The following is a 27512-nucleotide window of genomic DNA, read 5'->3' as shown; positions in this document are numbered from 1 at the left end:
TGCCAGCATCTGTGGCTGGCATCTCCAGAGAATGTTTGCCTGGAAAGGACTTGGCTGTATTGCATTTTATGGTATGCATATTTTTTTAAATGGCTCCAAGACACCTTGTGGGATTTTTAAGGGCCGGAGCACAGGGTCTCAATTTCTTCGTGGAGAAATAGCTAAAATAAATAATTGGTTTCCTAGGTGGCTGTAATAATGAGCTTTAATGAGATGGAGACATAGCATTTGACTCTCCTGACCCAACTCTTTAATGACAAGTGCTTGACAAACACTGACCAGGGATGTTTCACATTCATTACAGTGAACATAATCATGAGGATGGAAAAGGGATGTAAATCAGCATCCTAAATTTAGAAATGTAGAAGGGTTTGGGGGATTATGAATATTTCATCTTGCTGGAAATGGATGAAAGGAGTGCTGGATCATCTGGCTACCCATGTAATTTCTTTGATTTGAAACTAATGAGAGAAACATGGTTGTAGTGGTTAGGGTGTTGCACTGTGACCTGGGAAGCTCAAGTGGAAGTTTCCACTCAGTCATGAAACTTGTTCAGTCACTCTCTTCAAATGTGACCTACCTCATGGGAGAAAGGGAGGAACACATCATCTTGAACTCCTTGGAGGGAAGACAGGCTATAAATATAACTAATAAAATGGAGAAAGTTAAATTTAAAGGATTAATAATTAAATAAATAAAATGAGTTTAATCTATACTTCCAAAATGACTACTAGTTTGTAAATAGGATTGTTCAATCCTATGTATTTGGGATTTATTAGAAAAAGTTCATCTGGTGACTGGATATTGTGCCAGTGCAAAGGTTTTTAACTTCTATGGTTGAGGTTTCTAAAGGCCAGGGTAGAATCAGCATTTCCTCAACATTTAAGCAAACAGTAAATTTCATGAGATTCTAGGGTTGCCACATTCCACATCCACAAATCTAAGCATCTTATTTGCATATTATGCAAATATTCTGACTATTCAAATTACTCTAATTTGGATTCTAATTATGTGAATTAGACACATTAATTATTGCATTTTTCTTCTATTTTCTATGTTTTAATCTTCATAGCAACTTTTGCAGTTATAACTGATTTGAGAAAAGCAGTACAGTGTGTGTGCATGCCTTCAAGTCCCTTGGCAACTTATGGGGATCCCATGAATTTTATAGGGTTTTCTTAGGGAAAGAATACTCAAGAGGTGGTTTTGCCGGTTCCTTTCTCTGATATATATCCTACAGCACCTGGTATCCCTTGATGGTCTCTCATCGAAGGACTGACTCTGCTTAGCTTCCAAGATTAGATAGGACCTGGTGCCTTTAGGGTATTTAGACTCCTCAAAGCAAAACAGAGTAATGTTTAATGAACAGGTTGTAGAACTGGGAGATCTCTGCTTGGTGATGGAATTCACTATGTGATCATGGGTCTTCATTATCTTTCAGCAAACCTACCTTAAAGGGTTGGTGTGGGGAGTAAAAAAAAAAAGAAGGAAACCATGTGAAGTGGACATGCACATTCGTAGTGTAGTACAAACAATAATATTAACATATTGTCATCATATCATTATTACTCTTTTGCCATCCATTTTTCACTGATGGAAAAAAGCTAAGATTGTTGTCTGAAGGCAACACAATAAATGGAAGAATCTCTCTGTGCATGCGAGGGGGTTAGATTTCAAACTAATACTTATAGATCCTAGCCTCAAGGGGTGCTTGGTGCTATCTTGCTATGTAACAAAGACTTGATGGTCTTCTCACAGAACCAACAATGGGATTCTAGAATGAATGATGGCTAGGTACAAAAACAGCTATTGAATTTAGGACAACTCCAGGACAGATGGATAAGGAAGTTAGCTGGGAACATGGCAGGGAGTAGGAAGGAAGTGTTGGCTTATTCACTTCTGCCTTTATCTTTAATTTGGGAAGGTATAGAGAAAGCCTAGGGGAGGAAGGATGGAGTGATCAGGAAACCCATTCAGCTGTTATTTCAGCCTTACTGGGTCCTACACATGTCTTCAGGTCTACATTTCTTTATCATGAGAAATTCCTCTGTTTTCCAAAGATCACTATGACTACTTAAGAACATGCCTAGCTCCAGATATGAAAATAGGACAATATGAATGCCCCAAATATCACACAAGATATGCCATGTATGCTAAAACCTCCTTCATCTCACACCCCTGCAGTGTACCCCTCCTTTGCTTCTTGCACTCCATCATGCTCATGTCTCAGGCTATTATTTATGCCTCAGACACCATTCACCCTCTTGTCTCAACTTACCTTTGCCCTTGAAGTGGACCTCCCCTTGCTTCTTGTACTCTACTTCTTGCCTTTCCCATTCTTCTTTATCTCATACTCCCTCCCTCACCTCACAACTCACAGGGCATCCCTTGCTTGCTTGTTGCACTCCACCATTCATGATGCAGGCATCTCACACACTCCCATGTCTCATACTTCCTCCACCCCATCACTGTGATGTGATGTTTCTTGCATTGTGTCACTCATGTCACTCATACTGCTTGCTCTTCTTCCTCTCCTACTCCCTTCCTCCCCTCACCTTGCCCTCCTCCCTCCTTCTTTGTACTCCACCGCTCATGCCACTCACTCTCCCATCATTCTTTCTACCTCACCTTTCCCCTCACCCTCTTGCTAACTGCAGCCTTCTTGCACTGCTTGCTCTCCTTCTCCTCATGTCTTAAATTTACAGGTGGGCTTGTTTCTTGCAAAACTATTTGAATACAGAGTACCTCAACATTGTGTCCAATATGAGAGCTTCTACAATAGCTTTTAATATATACAAAAGCTTGGAATCTGGCCCAGATGATGGTCCAAATGGGCATGGGGTGGCACTGCTGGAATCTAGAAAAACACAACAAAATCAGGCATATGGCAACACTATCTTGGGTGCAACACCAGGAACAATATTATGAATGGAACAAGCAAGAGATTAAACCTTCTTTTTTTTTTTTAAAGAAAGACTAATTAATCATCAAAAGTTTGTGTGTTCTGTAAAGTTCTACAAAAATTGATCTCATGAATCTCAATGAATTTTTCAGGAGCTTTGAACAGAACGAATAGAATTGGCATAATGTTCCATTAACTCATACTTGGTTAATCAGCTAGGTGTGTTTGATCCTTGTATGAATGATCAGTGAGTGCAAATTATAATACCTGTGGGTATTGTAGTATTTTGTAACATAGTTTGTCACACTTACAGCATTGATTCATTCTGACAGCATTAATACCTTGGAATTTGCCTTTGTTGTTTCTAATTAGGGTAAGTAAATGGCTTTTCCCAGAGTGAATCAATATGGTATAGTTGAAATGTATAATTTATTTTAAATCTGTATTCATTGTAAAAAAAATTGCAAATAACTATCAATCAGTGCCAGAGTATTGACACAGTGATTTTTAAAAATCAATTCACAGTCTGCCACTGTTCGTCTTCTATGGATCTGTCTAAAAAGACTAAATTGTTTTTGTAATTTTTATTGCCAGTAAAGTTTGAAGTGCTGAAATGGAGTAAAATTCCAATAAGTCATGTGTTTATACTACTTATAGTTTGTCAAACCAAAAGGGTATACTATCATATCCCACCTCTCACCTCCTGCCCCATATATATTGGCTCATAATGGAAAATCAATAACTTGATTATTTGATACCAAAAATATTAGTATTAAAAGGTTGGACAGCCACAGCCTCTTTTGTATACATCAGTGGTCTACAGGTGCTCTGTAATGTGAGCAGGAAGAGTGCCAACCCTGTCATTTTGGGGTAAAGCACCTTTTTGCTTCTTTTTTGTTGAGACTATTTTTGCTGACAGTTAAAACAAGCAATGCCCTGGGATGTTTTGGGTGCCATATATAGAACTGTTCTCCTGAACCATAAGGATTGCAAACAAGGCTTGAGCATTTAATCCTGTGAATGCTTACTATGAAGGTAACAAATGCACATTCTCCAACCCTATTCCCCCACCCACCCACCCACCATTTTCTTTCACTCCCTCTCTTCCTCCCTCCATCTTGATATCCTTGTCAAAGGGGAAACCTTTTAGAGTATAAACACACCAACACAAGACAGCAATTCAAACACATGCAGACAGCAGACAGAACTGAAATAAAAAGTGGAAGAGGATAGCTGGGTTTTAGGAGTTTTTTCCATGGGAATCTGAACTTTTTATTGTTCCTGAAAGGTCACTGATCTCGCAAAAACTTACTATCTCCAAATAGGAGAACCTCAAAATGCAGCGTGGGGTATATAAGGATGCGTAACAAAGGCAACCGTTAGTTCTAATTCTTCCTCAGTAACAAACAGGTGTATGCACAGGACATTTACCATTATTATTACCACACTTTCATTCCAGATCAAGACAAGGCCATCTGATTGGAGGTGGAAACAGGAAGACTTAGCTTCATGTGGCTTGGCTTAGCCATGAATACATGTCTCCATTCTGCAACAGGCTGCACCAAGAAACCTCTCCCAATGTGCAACGGAGCAGTCACTTCTACTCTAATTACACAGAATGTCCAAGAGCCAACTACATAACTGTCCTCCCTCCATAACTGTCATCTTCCGGCCTATGAGGGAGTTGACCAGGCAGGCCCAGCTCCATCAAGGCTAGCCTGAAGAAGAAGAGCCCTCCCTCCGGTCCATCTGCCTTGGTCCAGGCCTCAGAGGGAGAGAAGAATGCTGGACCTTATCCCCTCCCCCCCTCACCATTCCCTTCTCCTTTTGTGTCGTGTCTTTTAGATTGTAAGCCTGAGGGCAGGAAACTGACTATTATCCCCAGTGATTGGGCGGCATATAAATAAATCCTATTATTATTATTATTATTATTATTATTATTATTATTATTATTATTACATGTCCTTGGATCATCTGGTTGTTTGCCAGTCCATGTCAGAATGCCAGTCCATGTCAGAGGAAATCTGCTCTACTTGTCTGGAGCTTGAGACAAGAGCAGCTGCAAGGGTTCTGAAGATGGGGCAGAAGCAGGTAAGAGAGGAAATAAATGGAACAAGAGAACCAATGAAGTGCAGTGGTATGCATTGGACTGATCCCTGCACAAGTCACCACTGTCACTCATTCTTTCTCAGCCTAGCCTACATCACAGGTTTATTGTGAAGATAAGAATGAGGAGAGGAGAGTAATATTTGCCACCTCAAGTTCACTTCAGGAAAGAATTTATTGAATAAATTCAATAAAAAATTTAAAAAATATATTCTAATTGAATATAGAGCAATCAGTATATCACGTGTAATGACTAGCAAATTTCCTATATCCCTTGCCTCTGGTGATACTTTGTGCATGGAAAATCCTGACAGTAGAGTTTAGTTATGTGGCAGCTACTGTGCTGCTGTTTTTTAATCCTGCCCCTATGCTCATCTCCAGTATTCAAAGTGCATAGGAATGCATCAGAAAAGCAAACATCCCCAAGCGATGAGAAGATCTTAAGTGTGGAAGCAAGGTGATATAAGTCACCCTCTGGAAAATAAATACCATATTCTGCAAAGGACAGCAACCAATCCATGTGCATTGCTACATGATGTTCCCACCAGATTCTAGTCTCAAGCTAGGCTGTTCCTTCCTCTTTGCAGTACTCTGGTAGTGACTGGCACTTAGACTGCTTGGGGGGGGGGGGGGGAATGAAACTATTAGTCCACCTAATTTATTTAATCAAGAGTATTTTCTAAAATCCAGTCAAATTCTAACTAAAATCTGCCAACAAACAACGGGAGGAAAAACAATGACCAGATTGGGAATAGCCAATATATATTCCAGTAAATGGGATATCAGTGACCGCAGTAACCACCAGACTATTGCATTTATCTCCCATGCAAGCAAAGTAATGCTCAAAATGACAACAATCTTGCCGTATGTGGAGCAAGAAATGCCAGATGTTCAACCTGAGTTCAGAAAAGGAAGAGGCACTAAGGATCACATTGCAAACAATGTGCAAAGAATTTCACAAGAAAATCAATCTCTGCCTTACAGATTATAACCGAAGCCTTTGATCGTGTAGATCATGAAAAACTATATATTGGTCTTAAAGAAATGGGTGTGCCATACTCTTTTATTGTCCTGGTATGCAGCCTGTGGTCAGGAGAAGAGGCCAACATCAGGACAAAATGTGTAGAAACAGAATGGTTTCCAGTTGTGAAGGGGATCAAACAAGGCTAAATCTTCTAACCCCATCTGTTTAACTTGTTTGCTGAACAGCTCATGTACAAAGCTGGATTAGATTCGAAAGGAGGCATAAAAATTGGAGGAAGCAGCATCAACAATTTAAGATATGGTGATGACACAATACTAGTGGCTGAAAATAGCCAAGACCTAGGATGACTATTGATGGAAGTCAAGGATGAAAATGCAAAGGCAGGTTTGTAGCTGAACATTAAGGAAACAAAATAATGGTTACAGATGATTTACATAACTTTCAAACAGAAAAGAAGTATGTTGAAATAGCTAAAGATTTCCCGTATCTTGGCTCAGTCATTAATCAGAATGCAGTCAAGAAATCAGAAGACCAGAACTTAGAAGGGCAGCTATAAAGGAACTAGGCAAGATCTTCAAGGGCAAAAACAATACCATTGAATACCAAAATCACCTAACAGCCAGAAAAGGATGCAGTACATCTTTCAAGAATGACCAGCAGATAGATTTCAAGATGACAAAGTCAGTTTGTCATATGTGAATTAACCAATGGAAAATTGCTCTTGCTTCAATATTTTAAATTTCTTCAAATCCCAAAATATGTTTGGCAAAAAGAACAAAAGAAAGGAACTAAGAAAGAAAGACTCTGTTTCAACTAAATGTTGGCAATGTAATGCAGATAATGCTTCCTCATGGCAGGTGACAGGGATGTGTTCAGAGTACTGCTTTATGGATGGATGAGTTTGTTGTTGCTGTGTGTCTTCGAGTCATTTCTGACTTATGGTAACCTATTATGGGGTTTTCTTGGCAGAATTATTTCAGAGGGGGTTTGTCCTTGCTTTCATCTGTGGCTGTTCATATATGTGTGTGTATAGAGAAAAAATTAAGAGTTTAGACTTTAGATAATTAAAAATAATTAATTAATTAAAATAATAATTGTAAGCCACTCTGATAGCTTTTATGGTTGAAGGGCGGGGTATAAGTACTCTAATAAAAATAGGCCCCATAATATAAAAGATAGGAATGGTTTTTAAAATACACACCACACACACACACATCCCTTGCAAAACATATTTTAAAGAATGTGCCAAGAATACAGACTCAAAAGTTTGTTTTTAGTTTAAGATAAAGGAATTTATCTTAAACAAAAGACTGTAACAATTTCGGGTGTACAAGCTTCAAAAGAAGAGACATTTCCTTCATCTGATAAACAAGGCCATTGAGATAAAGAGGAAACCACAGGCTCAGGCTATATAGTTAATTGAAATAGATTTCACTTTTTTAAAAAAGGTAAACAGTTCAAGGGATTTCCTCTTCTGAGCATGTCTAAGGTTATGAATATTAGTAACAAATGCACCCCTATAATGACTAATTTAAATGGGCACGCATTGTATGAACGAATGTGAGAAAGGTGTGGAAAGTGCGCATGTCATGGGAGTTTCTAAAAGTTTATTAGCCAATGAAAACCGAGATAAAGAAGATTACAGCATAAAATGACTTATAAATATTGTGTAAAACTGGAGACAGGTGTGCCTACTTGAAAGAGACACCCGTTCTTGCAAGATTGTAATCAATAGACTGGACATTGCTGCTTCACTTGTTTTGTCCTGATTAATTTGATTTGGTACTTAGAAATCTATACCTCACAGCTTTCCACCTGTGACTAGAGTAAGCCAGTGTGGCCTAGTGCTTTGAGTGTCAGATCAGGACTCTGGAGAACAGGGTTCGAATCCCCACTCGACCATAGAAACCCACTGGGTGATCTTGGGCAAGTCACACTCTCTCAGCCTCAGGGGATGGCAATGACAAACTGTGAGCAAATCTTGCCAGGAAAACCCCATGATTGGGTCGCCTTAGGGTTGCCCCAAGTTGGAAATGACATGAAGGCACATAACAGCAACCTGCCATGACTAGGAAACAGGGGATGCATCTACACTGTATAGATAATGCCGTTTGATACCACTTTGAGTGCTGTAGTTCCATGCTATGGAATCATGGGATTCATAGTTTTGCCAGGTCTTTTCAGCCTTCTCTGCCAAAGAGGGCTGGTGCCTCACAAAAACTACAGATCCCGGGATTCTTTAGGGATGGAGCCATGGCAGTGAAAGTGGTGTCAAACTGCATCTTTTCTACAGTGTAGATGCACCCAGGATCCTTACACAGGGTGGCCAGAAGTACTAATAACCGCAAAGGAGGACAAGGCACCACAAAATGGAGGGCATTCAAGAAAAATGGAGGACATGACCAACTGAAACCTAAAACCTCTTTAATATAGTGCAAATCCATGCTTCTTTTAGTCCTGCTCTAAATGGAGGACGTTTAGGAATTCCTCCTGGACAGAAGGCTGAAATGGAGGACGCGTCCTGGAAAAGGAGGACCCTCTCCTTACAGAACCCACTGCTTGCAGGTTCCCTGCAAAGAAACACGATCTTTCCACTCTTTCCTGCAGTTGCCACTGCTATGAACATGTTGGCCTGCAGGCGGCGCTGTCGAGTCTCAAATCGCGCTCTTCTAAGAGCGCCTAAGATTGTCCCACGTCGCGCCCCGTCGCAGGAACGGCTTTGCTGGAGCTGACGTGTGCTTTCCGAAGCCCTCCTTTGGACACGCCCACTTCCCCCTCTTCCTCTCTCCCTCCCACCTCGGGCTCCCGGGGCCACTATGGCAGCTACTTGGGAAGAAATCCTCCAGTTGTCTCAACAGTTCCAATCCGCTCAGATCGCCCAGGCGACGCAGAGGTGAGTGCGCGTGCGCGTGCGCGGGGTGGGGGCAAGAGATGCGGAGGGAGGGGGCACGAGCCGGAGGGGGAGGGCGGAGCTACGCGCGAGACCCTTCTCGACTCGAGGGGGGTCGCGCGGCCAGAGCCCTCGTCCCCTGCGCGTGCCGCCTCAACTGTCTCTTCCACTGGAACGTTGAGTCTCTTGACATAACCGCCGCGCGCCCCTGTGCGCGTGCGCGAGCGCATTCACCGCTCTTGCCGCCCCTTAACCGCCTCCCCCCCCCCTTCAATTCCCGTAATGTCTGTAAAACGAGCGCATCCCTTCTCCCTCTTAGGGCCAAGATGGTCGCTACCGTAATACTCTGAAATAGTGGTGCCTGCTCTCTCTTTCCATTTATTATTAATTAATTAATAAATGAAATTAAAAGCAAGGATACAGTTTTACTTCTTTTGTGTGTGTGTGTTTTGTTTTGCGTTTGCCCCTGGCATCAACCTCATCTACAAAAGCCCCAAAGGACTTTTCCAGTTGAACAGCAGCCTGACTTGTAGAAAAGACCCAAAGGAATAGAGAGGCTTTTCCTGCTGAATAGCAGTCTGGCCTGTAAAAAAAATGCATTTGGTGAAGCATAGACGTAACGATGGTGAGCCACGCTGTAGAAATAAAGCAGTTTGGCAACACTTTAACTGCCACAACTCTGTCCTATGGAATCCTGGGATTTGTAGTCTGGTGAGGCACCAGAGCTCTCTGACAGAGCAGGCTGAATACCTCAACAAACTACGAACCCCAGGATTCCACAGGACAGAGTCACGACAGTTAAAGTGGTGCCAAATGGCTTTATTTCTACAGCGTGGATACATCCTAAGACTTCATGTGCTGAAGAGCCTCACGCGTGGGAGAAAAAACCCCAGTTTTCTTCATGCCAGGCTATTGTCCAACAGATGAAGCTTCACGCATCACTTTTGTTTCAATGTGCTAAAAAAAGGGAGTCACGCCGGCAGGGTGTTCTGCTGTCAAAAGCACAAGCACATGCCCAGCCTGTCAAAACAAAACAAAAAAATGGAGCAGGGCGGGGAACCCTAGCAAATTTTACCCACCGTCTGGAAAATGTGTGCTTTGTTTGCTCATTTTGCTCCTCTGATAAACACAACACACACAGTGCTGACCAGTGGCCTTTAACATCTGCAAAAGAGGCAGGGAACTGATGTGTCTGAGAGACTTTTCCTGGGAGTTTATCACACGGGAGGAATTTCTCTTAACTTCGAATGAAAAGAAAGTGGGGCCAGAACACATTCACATGAGTTCTCTAGTGCAGCGAATTTACATGAATATGATATTGCATTCAAACTGACTTCTCATTACCTGAAAATAGCTTGCCATGGCCCGAAATTGCGTGTGGTAGTCTATCACGCAATAACGTGAAACCCCATGATTGCCTTCAGACTGACTTCCCATTGCCCGAAATTGCATGTGGTAGATTATCACACAATAACATTAAACCCCATGATTGCGTTTGGATTGCCATTGGATTATACTTCCAATTTCCCTTGTCTGATAAACTCCTTGGTGGCAGCTTTCCAAAAGGGTAGCAAGCCTGTTTTGCAACAAAGCATCGCATTGCTCCCAAAATATTTCATATATACATTATGGTTATGCGTTTGGAATTATGTGCCTGATGAAGTGGACTGAAGTCCATGCAAGCATATCATGAAATAAACCTGCTAATTTGCAGCACACTGGTATTTATTTCAGGAGAAACTGAAATGTCTTACTAGCAGTCCACCTGCCATGCTGCTGTCGGAGGAGGAGAGCGCTGCTTGGCCCCTTTTAAAACCAGTATCTTGCAGCTTTGCTTATCTAGCTAATGTATTTAATTATATCCCACTATTCTCACTCTCTCCTTTACCACTATCACTGTTTTAATTTTAAAACCACCTTGATTCCTAGGAATAGGCAAAAGTGGGTGTAAATAAAGAGAAATAACCAGTAATCAAGGAAACTGAGAACAAATTTTAAAACAGATGCATCTTAGAAATGCAATTCTGGTCGTACATGAAAGTAGCCATGTTTAAGGGCCTTTGATGAATATGAGGGTAATGTGAATGATATACATGGAGCTCAGCTCCAAATCTATCCAAAACAAAGTTCTTGGAAGTAGCAAAACAACTTGAAGTGTGCATACATCCTAGTTCATATTGATGAGTAGCAAACCACTGAAAATCCCATAACACTGTGAGTTCTGTATTGAGCAAGACATCTTTATGAAATATGTAGTCAGTTTGGAAAGTTCATTTTCTTCATGCCAAACTGCTGTTGAACAGCAGAAGCTTTACCCATCACTTTTGTCTCAGTGTGCTAAAAAAAGAGTTACATTGGTTGAGTGTTTTACTGTCAAAAGCACAGGTGCATGCCCAGCCTGTCAAAACCAAACAAAACTGGAGCTGGGCAGAGAACCCTATATAGTGATATATACTGTATTGTGGTTGTATTTGTTGAGTATCTGCCCAAGGAAAGGCCCAGGCAGATAATGCTTTTCCTGCCCTATTTTCCCCACCAGACCTCAAAGTATATCCCCTCCTATGTAGGAAATTGGGCAGAGGCATCTTCTGTGAGTCATGTACAAGGTGTGTCTGTCTAGTTTTATGTAAGTTCCCCTTTCCACCATCTTATGCCACATTCTCCCTTTCCCACATCCTGTGCCACAGCACAGTACATGGTGCTCCAGCCTCCATTTAATCAGTGCATGGGGGGTTGAAGGAAGAGGGGGGCACAGAAAAAGTCAGGTTTTGTCCACACTCTTCAGGTGAGCATCTGGATCCTATCCCTTTGGGATTTAAATACATTTAACTGGAAAGATATCCTTTGATGCCCTTGATTAATACATTGGCCCCTTGGTATCTGCTGATGTTTGGTTCCAGGACCCACCTCCCCCAAACTCAGAGGATGGTAAAGTCCCATTAAATACAATGGCATAGTTAAATGGTGTCCTTATATAAAATGGTAAAAGCAAGGTTTGCTTTTTGGAATGTGTGTATGCGCACACGTGTGCACATGCATGTGTGTGCTATATATATTACACACACCAAAAAACGCCATGCATGATTGAACCCATTGATGAAAAGAGCAGAATGTACCATTATCTATATGTATACATTTTACATGGCATACATATACAAATCATTTAACATATATATAGGATGGCAGTGAAATTTGGTGGAAGCACTTCTAGTAAGCGGTAGTAGGCTATTGTATTTTTAAAATTCAGCTGCAGAAGAATTTGAAGTTAATCTTTGAAGATTGCATTAAACTTCTTTTGTTAAACACATCTAGCTAGGCCTTGGAAAAGAGGCTGTTAGAAAGGCCAAACCCTGTTTTCAAATCCATTCAAATGATCAGGTTTGTGATTTGAACAAGCATAGAGCCACAACACATACTCTTACGTATAAACTATGGGTATTTGTTTTGTTCTCTGTAGTTGCTACTGGTTAATCAGTAATGAATGAATTAATACAGATCACTTGTAACATATCCAGAATCATGAATATTTGTAACACTGCTGGTAGGGTTGAGAAGCTAAGGGGAAATTCACACATCTGTATTTCTGCTTACAGCAAGACTAAATGTTAAGGATTAATTTTCTGGCATCCTAGATCTGCCAAAACCTTTTTGCACTATCTAAATGTTTGTGTAATATAGGCACACTGATGAAGTTTCTCCAGATAGCAAAATACCACCAAGTTTTCAGGATCTCATATAAGGTTTTTCGGCTGTTCTTTATATATGCAGACTGTCGGAACGTAATTGCATAGAGATCGTTTCCAAGTTAATTGCTGAAAAACAGCTGGAAGTAGTGCATACTCTTGATGGAAAAGAGTATATTACCCCTGCACAGATTAGCAAAGAGATACGTGATGAACTTCATGTTCGTGGTGGTAAGTGTGCATGTACATTTTTTAAAATTAAAGAACGTGTTTAAAAGTCTAAATGTGGAGTATTCAAAGCTTGAAAATGAATTTGCTTTTGGAAAATTATGTGACTTAGAAGCATGCATCTTACTCATGGAGGCATCCAAATGTCCTATTTGTATAAAGTCATAATGCAGTGTTGAATATACGTATTGGGAACAGGTTTTCTGAAAACAAATTTCCACAAGAAATATGCTTTTAATATATCAAAAGTTGAACTTTCCAAAATAGACATCTTACAGAGAAAGTTGAGTTTTCTCAGATGAAATCAGGACATAATTTCGCTATCATTCTCTTTGCAATTGATCTCATTGTTGTTGGGTCCTTCAAGTCATTTCCGGTTGATGATGGCAACCCTAAAGCAACCCTTTCACTACTTTTACAAAATATGTCACGTTGCTTTCCTCTGAAGCTGAGAGAATGTGACTTGCCCAGGGTCATCCAATATACAAGAATTATGGAAGCATTGTGAAGGAAATCTGAAGTGGCAATAATTTGCACATTTTATATGTAAGTTACTTCTAATAAACATGCACGAGAGCTGGAAATAAAGACTAATGAATAAATATCTAACTAAATGTATATCCTGTTTCTGTGACTATTTCTAAATAAACATCTTATAATCTTGTTAACATATTTTTATACTGTTACAGGTCGTGTAAATATTGTTGATTTGCAACAGGTAAATAGTTTTATTTCTTTTAGCTGTGCTTAATTTGGTCAATATTAAGTTTACAACTATTTTTAGTGGTAAAATGTCATTAGTTATGTCAATAAACAGCTATAGAGCAGAATCACCCAACTGCCAACCGGTATTTTATGTACAGTGAGCCCTTGTTATCTGCTGGGGTTTGGTTCCAAATCCCCCATAGATAACAAAATCCATGGATGTTCAAGTCCCATTATATACAGTGGGATAGTAAAATGGTGTCCCTTATATAAAGTAGTGAAATCAAGGTTTGCTTTTTGGAATATAATAATAATAAAAAATAAAATAATAATAATAAAATTTATTTATATACTGCCTTTCCAAGAAGATCAAAGCGGTTTACAAAATTACAATTACAAAATTACAAAACACATAGAATGCATAAAAGATTAAGCAAACAAAATCCGTAAACAAATACAATAACAATAAAAGAAAATAAAACATTACAATCTAATGAAATTCATAATTAATGTATGTATTTTAAAAATATTTGCAAGCTGTGGATGCTTGAATCCGTGGATATGGAGGGCTGACTATATTTAATGATAGATACTGATTTTTTAAATTCCATCATATTACTGTTATTCTTTGTAATATAGTAAAAGTATTTTTATTCATATTGAGGGTATCCATCAAACTATCTTAATTTCTTTGAAACATTTTAATCTGTTCAGAAAACTGGGTTTAGTTTTATTACTCATTCCTTGTTAAATGTCAGAACATGTATAAGTAAAAATGTCTGCTCACTGGGGCATTCAGATAATTAATTAATATCTTGATGCCATTAACCTTTATCTCTTCCTAAACCTCGACTAAATGACAGACTTTCATAATGATTTGACACTTTACTGATATGTTACTTCGTGTATTAACTTGTTTTGATTGCTATTTTCTTTTCTAGTCTTGTTATATTAATTCCACTTCAGATATTTCTGGTATAGTGACTGAAAAAATGTTAGTGAAAATGATTTATGAGTTTGAATTAACAGCACAAAATGAATTTGACTTCTACATACTAATCATTTTTTTAAAATTCCCTAGGCAGTAAACGTAGATCTGGTCCATATTGAAAACAGAGCTCACGACGTTGTCAGATCTGACCGAACAATTCAACTAGTACTGGGACAACTTGTAGATGAGTAAGTTCATTCATGAGCCTAACATGCCTATAGATGTCATGGGCATAGTAGAGAGTTAATGGAGGCAAAAAGTTATGACTGAGTAATCATTCTAAGGCAGCACTTTCATTGCACTTTTACAAAAAGCTTCACAAAAAATTGTGAAGCAGAGTTTTAGCACCATAGTCTAAGGGGTAAAGCAGATGTGCATGATTGCCCCACAATCAGCCAGGGACCGCAGCAACTGCTGGCAAGGAGCGGACTTTTGCCGCTCCTATTGTCAGCAGCTTCAGGCCACCTTAGATGACCTTAGGAGCAGTTTCCGGCTGCTTCGGCAGCATGCATCATCTGCATACCACACCCCCAAAACACCCAGAAGCTGCTCCTTTAGGCCCGTCTGTTTCAGGTCTGTGTTTCTAACCGAAAGAAAAGCATTTAAATCTTAGCAACAATGAAGACAAAGAAATGGTTTGTCCTGTAGTACATATTGTCATTCTCTGTGCAAATAAAACTCCATGCAGAAAAGTAAGATTTTGGATTCTTGTCATGCATGATTGGATGTGCCTCAGAGAGGAAAGGTTGGGGGGGCTGTTAGCAGAAAGTATGGGAGTTGCATCCTTTTATGTCTGCTGTCTAAAATGGAGATTGCTAAAAGTCTTTACGATCAGTAGAGATGGATAAAAGTCTCTACCATCAGTATAACTCTAGTACCATGAGAAGAGAGATGAAGACATATGAACTACAAGGTACTCTTACTTTTTGGTGAAATCTGTCTCATTTTTAAGAGACATTGCTGTAGATGTTCTTCTTTTTGATATTTGACAGAAAACAAATATATTTGATTTTATGAATTGCAAACAAAATGACTATGTCTGAAGGCAAGCAGTTTATATTTCAGCTTAGATTTCACATTTACATGGTGATCTGTAGCTGCCATGGACTTCTTTGGGATAGCAAATGTGAATTTCATTCTGCTGAAAAGCCAAAGTCATCTGTGATTTCTATACCCTAAAGATGAGACTCAGGCTGTGTCTGCACTGTAGAAATAATCCAGGTTGGCCCGACTTTAACTGCCATGACACAGTGCTGTGGAATCTTGGGATTTGTAGTTTGTTATGGCACCAGAACGCTCTGACAGAGAAGGCTAAATAGCTCACAAAACTACAATTCTCAGAATTCCATAGCACTGAGCCATGGCAGTTAAAGTGGTGTCAACCTGGATTATTTCTACAGTGGGGAAACAGCCTCAGACCAAGTTATAGCTGCAGATCAAACACCAGGATTTTTAGTACGCCATTCGCTTTATACATTATCTAATAAACTAACAGTAGCTTCTGTCTTTGTAAATTGTAAATTGGATTAAATCAAGGCAAATCAATCACACCTCTTCACGTTTTGTATTACTGCCCAGAGTACAGCCAAAGCTTTCATATTGTACATTACATACCAAAAATCCAATGTTGATATTACATACCTGCCAGGCAGATCTGAAATATTATCCTAATATTTATTTTTGGTTTCGTGTTAGACATTACCTAGATCAGATAGCAGAAGAAACAAATGACAAGTTACAAGAATCTGGACAAGTGAAAATATCTGACTTGTGTAAGTCATATGACCTTCCAGGAGACTTCTTAAAGCAGGTAATTCATTGCCAACTTTTCACTGGAGTGCATGTTATTTCATAGCTGTTTTAATTGTGATACCTGATGTTGCAATATGCCTTGGGTGGTATACTTAATCTGGTAGGTTGTTCTTTTTAATGAGACTTGAAGTTAAACCATTTTAATATATATGGTTTAAATTTGCTTCTTGTCACTATGTATAGTTAATGTGACATGCAGAGTTGCTAGTCTCATTTATATTATTATTGAAGCAGCTGGATTTAACTAGGTATTGACTGACTATTCAGCAATTGATTCAGTGGGTCTACTTTTGGATTAGAGATTGGATCTGGGCTTTTGGATCTAGGTGATTCACAGTTGGTGTAATTAGTGCTTTCAAAGGTTAAGAAAAATCTGTACTACTCCTTCAGAAAAATTATTTGAAAAGATAGAAAAAAATCTTGCATTAATATAGAGTGACAGTAAGCCATTGTTTTAACACAAACCTGTAGAATCTAGGGCTTAAAAGGATTTGTCAATCTCTGGAGTGAGAGAACAGTGTACAACCAATTGTCTTTTACTAAATGAACATTTGAGGAAAAGAAAAGGCAGCTTGGGTTACGGTATATCTAATTCATCTGGTGTCCTTCATATTTCCAAGAAAACCTACATATTACTGGATAATACAGTTATTCAGTTAATTGCTGTGGCGTTGTTGTTTTTTATTAGGCATTTTCTATCCGTTTGGGGAAAATTATACATGGCCAAATTGATCAAGACAATCGAGGAGTGATTTTCACAGATGCATTTGTCACACGGCATCGGGCCCGTATTCGTGGTCTCTTCCGTGCCATTACCCGGCAAGTCAAATTACCTATTTCTTTTGGCAGTTGGATGTTAAGCTTTTTTTCTATGCATGGAGGGTATGTAGAGGGATGGTGTACACACATGTGTGTGCATGTGCACACCCGCACAATTAAATAAGAAGAAAAAGAGAAAGCAGAAATGGGAGGCATCCCTAAGGTAGGATGAGCTAGAGATACAAGTGGTTTAAGGAACAAGGGCACATGTCATTTTCAGAACGCAGCTCTGGCCAGTTGGTGTTAGAATTTCCCCTAACATTCACTCAGTTGGTGTGAATAGGTTAGAGCAGGGAACCTACATTGCTCCTGTCACTTTATACCATGGAGATTTTCTTCATCTCTGTTCCACTCTGTTGACGTGGCTGGAGCTGGAAGTGAGTTGGATGATGTATTTGAAGAGAGAAAAACAGAGGTCCTTTCTTTCTTATGTCTTGGACTGTTGTTTGGTCTCCACTGCTCTTGTGAGCTGAAGACTGAGGCATCTGCCTTCCTGTGGCAATAGCCTAATCATGGTTGTATGTTTTCCTCACTCCATAGATCATATAAGTTCTCAGTAAACACAGCAGGAGACATCTCCCTCTCCCTCTCTCTCTCTCTCTCTATGTACACATACACACACAGAGAGAGAGAGAGAGAGAGAGAGAGAGAGAGAGAGACACAGCTGTTGCTTTTCATAAGAGAGGGGACACAGGTTTATTTCATTCCCAGTTCCACATATATTGGATAGGCGATTCTGATCATGGCTTTCTTTGGATTCCTAAAAAATCATATATTGGTTAATGAGGTGTTTACTGTAAAAAACAAGTTTTTATCTTTGTTATTGGTGTAGACAAATTTTAAAAGGAGATGACAGTGTATCCTGGGAAAACACAGTCTGTAGACAGGTTTTAAGAGGCTAAAGGAAGGAGACAGAAAGGAACCATTGGTGAATCACACCATTTTACCCCTCCCTGAGAATTTTTGCTTGAATTCCTGGAACCACTGTCTCCTGTTTAGCTGTATATCTGCAAACATGGTCACCATGCACTGGGGCATTAAAGGAGCAAAAAACATGTATTTTTTCATGGAAATGCAATTGACTGTAGCCTTAAGGGGCAGTACAAAGCTGTGCAAAATATTAAAGTACCACTCCCACACACCTCCCCAGTAGTATTTTCTTTTCCAAAATAGCCAAATTGTCTTAAACATTGTATAATTATTCCACTGTTCAGCAGCTTGGTGAATGTTTATTCCATGTCAGTGGAATAAACAAAGGTAACTGAATCTTCATATATAATTCTCCTGACATCTCATGTATGTTATTTCTCTCTTTAGGCCTACACCGATAATTAACTTAATCACGCGACATGGATTTCAAGAGCATTTGCTTTACTGTGAGTTTTGTTCAGACAGTATTATTCTGATACTAATTCCAGTAATGAGTCTATGAAAGTATTGAGTCAAAAGCATCTTTTTGGAGGGTACTGATTAATAAATTTACAGCATACCTCTTCACTGGTCATATAGAAAAGTACTTTTACAGAGCAGAGTGGCTGACTGAAATGTGTATTTTCTTAGCCTGATGGAACAAGCTGTATTTTGAAAGAATGTTTGATCTTCTCCTTTAAAAAAAAACACTGTGTGAAACTGATCTATTTAAAAAAGGTTTCTTGTTTTGTTCATCCTGTTTCCAGGGAACATCAAATTGGTTTCTTTCAGATAGATAGTTTTATCATAGCAGGCTCACACCTTAACAAGCAGCAGTTTCCTCATACATTTCCGCTGTCAGAGCTGCTCTGTCCCTCTAGAAATGAAAGTTCTGGTAATAAAATGGTCACTGGAGCCACTTGAAGCAAAATATACACCTGGCAGGTTGATCAGTCAAGCACACACAAGAGTACAGAATTCAGATAAATCATAATGATGTTAATAGTCGGGGGGGGGGGTGGGTGGTAGTCTTTGTCCTGTAATAGCAGAGCCAGGGTTTTTCTGATGCTCAGATTTATCTGTTAAAACATATTATGTCCTTTTTGTATTGATGTCTATTTACCTTTCATTGAATAAAGTCAGTGTTGCATGGTGAAAAATCTGACATCATTACAAAAGCCTTTCTAAAGTAAATATTTAGCAGGTGTTTCCTGAACTATTACATCTCTTTCTTGTTGCAGAACATTTTAGTTTGACCCTCTTGACACAGGTATGGTTCCTCCACCCCTAAATCTTTTAGATTACTGAATGTTCTTAGCATTATACTTGTCAGGCTGAGTCTGTTTGGATTTTCTAGAATTCGCTCTACTTCTCATCTAGCCTCCCAGGGTTGCAAAACCCAGTCTTCCCAATAGTCAGATAAACATCCATGCCCCCTTCCCCAATAAGAATTCCCTATGCTATGGTCTATCAAGAAAGTAAAATGAGATCAAGTGCAGCTTTATATTAATACTTATTCTTATAACACTGATAAGCATGTTGTCCTAAGTGGCACAGCTTATGTAGACTTCAAATCAGTCTAGACACACTTTTCATAGCAAGAATTTCACCTCTTCTAAAACTATAGCAAAACATTACAATCCTTCTTCTAGAACTATTTCTACACCAGTATTTGATTGGGTATTTAGATAACTTACATAATCAAGAAAGGAATACTACTTACCACTCATAGGAGTTCAGGTTGTCAGCTGCTGGTTTGTTGCAGTAGCAGCCATGAGGTGGATTTGTTTTGCTGAAAGCAAAATCTGATGCTTTGCTGCCCCAAAGGCATCTGTATTATACTCTTCCCTGCCTCCATTTAGCTGATGAGCTAAAAAAAAAGCCCCTTCCCTATATCCCATTTATATAAATATATCTCTTGTCCAGTCAAATCAAATATGTTAGATATGTCACACACTGAGTACAGTTGGCTCCTGGATGCCTTTCATCCTGATGCATCAGTCAGAAGACCTATGCAGTTGGGCTTATTATAGGCCAGTTCTTTACCTTCACCATAGATACTTTCCTTGTCTAGGTATTCCTTTGTCCATTCCAGTGGCGCTGAAAACTGTCTCTCCGTCTGAATTTATTCCACTTAATAATGTCTGGAAGTCAGGAACCAAATAGATTTGTCACTTGTATGGTTCTTTCTTAGACAATTGTCCAGCTTCCTAGCAGGCAGCAGCCCACTGAAAGAACACAGGCTGAGAAAGATTTTTACCTGAAACCCTAGAGAGCTGCTCTCAGTCCATATAGGCAGTACTGTCTTGATTTACCAGTGCCTTACTCAGCTTCAGACAGTGTCCTGCGTTTACTGCATCAATGTGTGAACTTTCTCTTTGCCTAGAATGGCAATGACCAATCTCAGTCCCATGTCACTTCCTAATAATAATAATAATAATAATTTTTATTTCTGTTTCCCACCTCTCCCTGCGGATTGAGGCGGGATTACAGCAGTCAGCATATTTCAGCAATAAAAACATATCAGCTACATACCATAAAAATGTACATTACTATCCATACAATACAGTTAGTCGACTCTCCATAAAAACATACAATACTAACAGAGGTGAGATGTTTTAAAGCAGGTTTGGTGAGTAGGCTCGCCAGAAGAGATCTGTCTTCAGCGCTTTCTTGAAAAGATCCAGAGTGGTAATAAGACGGATCTCTTCTGGCAAATCATTCCACAACTTGGGGGCCATGGCAGAAAATGCTCTGTGGGGGGTAGTCATTAGCCTGGTTTTTATGTAGTCTAGTGACTTCCTCCCAGATATTCTGAGAGTGTGGGGCAGGTTGTGTAGGGAGAGGCGTTCCCTCAAGTAACTCGGGCCCAAGCCATTTAGGGCTTTAAAGGTGATAACCAACATTTTGTATTGGGCCCGGAAGCTAATCGGCAGCCCGCGAAGAGATTTTAGCATTGGTGTTATAGGGTCAAACCTTGATGCTCTGGTGACCAATCTAGCTGCTGCATTTTGAACTAATTGAAGCTTCTGGACTTGGTACAAAGGTAGCCCCATGTAGAGCACATTACAGAAAGCTAAACAAGAGATTACCAGTGCAAGTACCACTGCTTCAAGGTCCTTTTTGGTCCAGGTAAGGCCGCAGTTGGTGTATCAACCGAAGTTGGTATCAAGCACTCCTAGCCATCACACCTACTTGAGATGACAACTGTAGTGGCGGGTCTAGAAGTACTCCCAAACTGCGGACTTCATCCTTTAGGGGAAGTGTGACCCCATCCAGGAAAGGTTGGCAAAACTCCCTGCCTGGGCCTGGGGGATCCTATTGCTAGTACCTCCATTTTCTCTGGATTCAGCTTGAGTTTGTTTTCCCTCATCCAGCCTATTACCGACTTGAGGCAGGCATTTAGAGGAGAGATGCAATCCTTGGTCACTGCAAGAGTCGAAGGCATAGAGAAATAAATTTGGGTGTCATCAGCGTACTGATAACACCACGCCCCATGCCTCCGGATGATCTCTCCCAGTGGCTTCATATAGATCCTCAATCACGCAAAGAGCTTTATGGATTTTGGTCTGGCGCTTCTACACTCATTGTTCCTTATGTTGTGTTTAAAACAGTGTCATTTAGTCAATATGCTTATCCTTGATAAAAAAAAATGGACCAGTTTTGGTGTCAGCACAGTGGCTGTTGCCTTGAATGCAGTGCATCATAGAATAAGTCCCCTAATGAGTTGACTTCAGACTTGGTCATAAATAAGAGAAGACCTACAAAAACTGGAGACTTTTAAGTATGATCAAGCTTGGATCCACCCCAAGGTTTATGATTAATGCACTGAAACTCAAATAGTCTACCATAATTGTTATTGTTGTTATTGTTATTATTACGGAATATTTCTTACCCACCTCTCCCTATGGTTTGAAGCAGGGAACAGATTAAAATACAGTAACAAATGCACACATAACAGTTAAAAATATGACCACCAGTTAAAAATACATAATCAGTTAAAAGACCATAACTTAGTTTAAAAAGCATACATTTTAAAAACAATCAATTCATAATTTAAAAACTCTTAATTTAAAAATCATCTGGATAGGCCTGCCAGTCTTTAACACTGTTTCAAATTTGGACAATGTATTCATTTGTTAAATCTCTTCTAGTGGTTCATTCCACAGTCTAGGAACAGGTGAAGAAAATGTCTTCTGGCTGACAGTTGCCAACCTTGTCCTTGTTGATTGGAGTAAATGTCCCACAGAGGACCTGAGTATACGGGGGAGATTCTATGGGAGGAGTGCTATGTGCTATGAGGCCATTCACCTCTCAGGCATTTAGCTGCTCAAAATCTCTGCTTCCTCAGATGCATCGGGGCAACAAGCATGTTAAAGCCTTAGCCCACAATATTTTGGGAAATTGATGAATACCTTTGCATACCCTAGCTACTCTTGCCCCAATCAGATATAGACTGTATGCTCAAAAGTATGATACTTTACTAAATGATATGTATGAATAGGTGAAATAATAAACATATTGTAAAAAATATTAAAAAGCCATAGTATAGTTAGCAAATACTGGAAATATTTACATTCCCAGACTCAGAATTAAAATGTAAATTATTAGAATTTATTCAGATACCAAATTTAATAACTTCAGAAAGAAGTATCAAGTTTCCAACCATCTAAATTGTTTTAACCATTATGTTATATTAGCTTGGTTACTAGGAGCAGCTCAGGGAAAAAGTGTGTTCATATAACCATCTACTGTAAGTTGCAATTACAGTTGCTATATTTTAGACGGGGGCACAATTTTGTATAACTTTCTAATAATGGTTGCTTAATTTGTTTCATCAGCTATGTTAGAAGAACTTGTTAATACAGGACATCTAAAAGGCACAGTGGTTGGTGGAAGACAAGATAAGGCTGTGTTTATCCCTGACATCTATGCCAGAACGCAAAGCAACTGGGTGGATTCATTTTTCAGACAAAATGGTTATTTAGGTAAAGTATTTCTTTTGAATATAGCTTTAATTCTAAAAAGTTCCATCTAAAGACTTGTGTTCAAGATCTCTCACTAACTTTCCTGTACCAGTTTTCAATATTCATCCACTATTATGTAACAGATTCCACAATTTGGAGAGGGATTGATTGGGCGTCTCCAAGAAATTCATGAGTGCAGACTTTTACTTTCTCCTATTAAAAGAATGACCTTCCAAATGTCATCGGACCACAACTCCCATCAGTACAGCCAGTACAGCCAAAAAACGAGGGTTGATAGAAAGTGCATTCTTGAAGGCCAGAGGTTTCCCACTTGTCTCCTGGTGGGATAAATAGCTGACATTCATTCTAATAGGAGAAGGCTCATAACAAGGGGTGAAACCTGTCTGCCACTCCTGTTTCTAGGTAGCTACCAAGAAAGCTTTAGAGCCTCTCTACCTTCTCATGAGAACCATAGTGAATTGAGAGTTCCCTTCCACCCGAGCCCTTATTCAGGGTGAAAAAGGCAATGTAGAACAGTGCTGTTGCCCATTTTATGCATTGGAAAGAGGTCTTTCTTACCTCCTTCTGCGGGCCTGGAAGCAGTCATTAATTTGGCTAACAGAGCAGTTTAGAAAAGATTATCTTTTCGTCTTGACTGTTGAGCAGGGGGTGTTCTATGCGATAGGTATGGATTCCATGCCATCCCACTCACCCTTTAACTGCAGTTACAACACTGTTGTTTTGCTGGAGGAAGAGGACACAGATCAATTGGTCTTGTTGTGTGGTGCTATGGAGTGGAATAGTAGAAAGACCTCTCCAACGTCATTAACATTTAAATACCTGATTTCCATCATGCTTATCTATAAGTAAGAAATATAACCCATATGGAGGCTATGGAGACAGTGGCTGGTATCCATTGTGTAGCAATCGTAGCCCATTGTACTAAATGTTTTGGCTTCCTTCAACATCAAGAAATTTCTTTAATTTTGTAGAATTTGATGCATTGTCCAGACTTGGCATCCCAGATCCTGTGAACTACATAAAGAAAAGATACAAGTCCTTGCAGCTCTTGTTTCTGAAAGCATCTTGTATTGGTCACGAAATTGTGGATCAGGTGGAGGCCTCTGTGGATGAAGCTATCAGCTCTGGAACATGGGTGGATATTGTGGTATGTGCTTTCATGTTTCTTTTGCTCAGAGGGCTGTAACTAAAGCACAAGCTGTGTCTATAGGAGGGACATACCCAGGAAAGCCTCTGAAACACCCTTATAAAGTTATTGTTTTAAGCTATAGCTCCTAAAATCCTCTAGCCAACATCACCAGTGATATATTGGCTGAAGAATTCTCAGTATTGTAGTCCAGAAAGCTGATCTTTTCATATTCTGTCAAAGGCACCTGTCTGAAATCCTGGAAAGCTGCTGCCTTAATCTATCCAGAACAAGTAGAAGAACTCATGACTTGCCCATGTGTAAATGACTTGCTTGCTTTTGGCAGTTTAGCAGAACATTCTGCAGCTGAGAGCCACAAATTAAACAATGATTACTGACAATAAACTGATCATACAAGAGGATAAGATGGTTGAAAGAGCACCACTTGCTAAACATTGCCAGTTTAAAAAGCATTAAAACTCAATTTTGAAATACAATTCTGCAAAATCAATACTGAGCCACTGGTTAAGTCTAGAATCCTATAGCACTTGAAATGCCATTTATGTAGCAATTTCTAAATGGAAAGATTACTGACAAGATGATATTGCTTAATATAAACATCTGTTTAAAAAATCAAGGCCCATGTGCACATACATGCTGTGTTTTCTACAACCTTTGGCTTAGAAGGGAAAAGTATTTCTCATCCATAAAACAGCCATTGGGCTGCTTTGGAGACCAACATTCCAATTTTCTGCATGATCACTCCATAGGAAAAAAAAAGTTCCTTTAAATTTATTTTAGGTGTGGGTGGGGCATTATTGGGAAGAGTTGAAGACAATCAATTTGAATGAGATCGGCAAGAAAGTCCCCAAGTACAATTCTTGTATGCTCAATATAAAGCCTTGTGTTCTGACAGATTTTCAATATCAATTGGAAATGGTTCACAGCACATGCTGCAAATGATTGTCGGTTTATGGATGCACTTAGACCTACTTTTTTTTTTTTTTTACTGCGAAGTTGTGATTTATGCAGCCTGGAATAGGTTACATATGTGTGTGTATGAATGTACACCTTCAAGTTGCCTATCGACTTATGGTGACCCCATGAATTTCATTGGGTTTTCAAGCAAGGAATACTCAGAGGTGGTTTTGCCAGTTCTTTCCTCTGGAATACACCACCTGATATTCATGGCAGTCTCCCATCCAGTTACTAACCAGGGCTGATCCTGCTTATCTTCCAAAATCAAAGGATTAGTGTCCAAAAGAGGATTAGTGTCCAATAGAGGATTAGTGTCTGCTTGATTAGTGCTCATTATCTGCTGGGAATCAAGCAGACACTAATCCTCTTTTGCAGATCCTCCCACCCTGAGGCCTGCCATTATCAACAGAACAATACACATGCAAATCACTCCTGCCTTCCCAGGGTCACATAGCATGTACATACCCAACTCCTTTCCAGGCAAGTATTCTCTGCAGATGCCAGCCACAGATGCTGGCGAAACATCAAGAAGAAACTCTTCTAGAACATGGCCACATAGCCCGAAAACCCCACAAAAAACTATGGATGCCGGCCATGAAAGCCTTCGACTCCACTATATAAATACTTCACAAGTTTGTTATTGCAGTAGTAAAGGCTAAAAGATTTATTTGTATTTGTATTTGAAACATGACACCTGATATTCTCAGACTTCTAAATTCTGTGTCAAGATGAGCACAGTGCTCCATACACAGCCAGTTGACTGAACAATAAATATGAACTTGAATGTGATTGTTTTTACTTTCCTCTTGTTTTTGGTAGCCTCTTCTTCCAAGCTCATTATCTGTTGAAGATGCCAGCATGTTACTTCAGCAAGTGATGAGAACCTTCAGTAAACAACATTCAACTTTGATCTTCAGTGATACTATTGTAGTCAGTGAGAAGTTTGTGAACAGCTGTGCTGATTTGTTTGTCGATCTTATGCACCAGAAAGCTGAAAAGGTTTGTTACTGAACAGATTGTTTAAATTTCACACTACATGATTACAGCTCTTTGATACCAATTTAACTGCCATTGCTGCAGCCTATGGAATCATGGGATTTGTTGTCTCCTGATATATTTCTTTGCCAGAGAGTGTTAGTGCTTCACAAAACTACAAATCCCAGGATTCTATAGGATTGTCCGGGAGTGCTGCCAACACACGTTCACACGGCTGATAAGAGCCTGCTCGGCAAAAGGAAAGCACGCCAAGCTGCCAAGAAGCAGTTCTTCAAACAACAATGCCAAACAACGTCCAAATAGAATAAGCCACTAGCCAGTCCAAATTTTAGAATTACAGGGATTAATACTACCCGTCCAGTCCAAGGTCAAGAGTGCCAGAGGGTTGGTCAAAGTGTCCATTTGAGGTCAAGGATTCAAAGGCAGTCAAAGGTCTAGGAAGCCAGGAGTCATATCCAGCAGCGTCCACTAATGAGAACCAATAGATTGACGAGAGCTCAGCGTCTGCCAGGTATCATATCTAGCTCCCTTATTAGCTGCTGAGTGGCTAATGAGCGTTTCTCAGCAAGCTTCTTGGAACGCCGAAGGTGCACACTTTCGGATCTCTGGCTGAAGGTAGGAATCTCAATGCTCTGCTGCACTATGTCTCCCACATCTGGAACCTCTACTGGGGCAAGGCTGGACTGCTGAGCCCCAGGCTCCACTGGAGAAGATGCCACAGAGCTAGGGTCTGTCTGAGCCAAATCCACTGGGGCTGGGAGAGCAGAACTGGGGCCTGGCACAGCCTCAGGTTCCTCCTGTACCTGAGGAGTCAAGTCCTAATTGTCTTCCGAGTCCTTCTTGTGGCTGGCCATGACAAGGATGTAGTTACTGGCAGTCAGTGTTAGCAAGGTACTTTAATTGCATAATGTGAAGGAAATTAAAGGAAGAGGTTGCCTGAGTAATGACACTAAATTCAGTAGATCCCACCAACAAAATAACTACCATGTGCTCTACTGCCTTTGCAATCAGAGGAAAGTGTCAAAATCAAGATAATTTATTTCATCTTTGATGGGTCAGTGGGCTGCATTAAGTTTGAGAGGGTTTGGTTTTAGTGCATCTTTTGAGGCATTTGTGTATTTCATTGTGAATTATCTGTGAAATTGATATCAAGCCCCTCCTTTCCCCCCACCTCCTCATTTTCAATTGGATTTTACTTACAATTACAGAGGGCTTTATTTTGTAAACCTTGTTCATTACATTTTGTGAAATGTTGGGATGCTGTCAGAGGAGCTCATTATTTTGAGTAAGTCTATTCTATTCATATTTCACATCCCAAATCTGTCATGGTCAGATTCTTGGCATTTCTACTGATCATCAAGAACAATACAGTAGGTGCTGATTTTGAAACTATG

General features: G+C 39.8%; 1 protein-coding gene across 2 annotated transcripts in view; it reads left to right on the top strand.

Moving 5' to 3' along the window:
• Nucleotides 1-8741: 8741 nt before the first annotated feature.
• The window catches only part of LOC149311283 (E3 UFM1-protein ligase 1-like), a 30439-nt gene continuing 11668 nt past the window's right edge, over nt 8742-27512 (top strand). Inside the window, exons 1-10 of one of the 2 annotated variants that reach the window (XM_089530704.1) lie at nt 8742-8886; nt 12652-12797; nt 13484-13512; nt 14581-14678; nt 16186-16300; nt 16991-17121; nt 18439-18497; nt 22872-23018; nt 23990-24165; nt 25942-26121. In XM_089530704.1, the coding sequence (XP_089386830.1) occupies nt 8810-8886; nt 12652-12797; nt 13484-13512; nt 14581-14678; nt 16186-16300; nt 16991-17121; nt 18439-18497; nt 22872-23018; nt 23990-24165; nt 25942-26121 (1158 nt within the window). In that variant the 5' untranslated portion in view covers nt 8742-8809. Of the gene's footprint in view, nt 8887-12651; nt 12798-13483; nt 13513-14580; nt 14679-16185; nt 16301-16990; nt 17122-18438; nt 18498-22871; nt 23019-23989; nt 24166-25941; nt 26122-27512 lie in introns of those variants that run through there. The other variant, XM_089530705.1, reaches the window with a different exon arrangement.

This window comes from Sceloporus occidentalis, unplaced genomic scaffold (assembly GCF_023333645.1).
Source record: "Sceloporus occidentalis isolate IW3139 unplaced genomic scaffold, rSceOcc1.0.p SCAF_6, whole genome shotgun sequence".
Classification (NCBI taxonomy): domain Eukaryota; kingdom Metazoa; phylum Chordata; class Lepidosauria; order Squamata; family Phrynosomatidae; genus Sceloporus; species Sceloporus occidentalis.
This window is presented reverse-complemented; position numbering and strand designations above follow the sequence as displayed.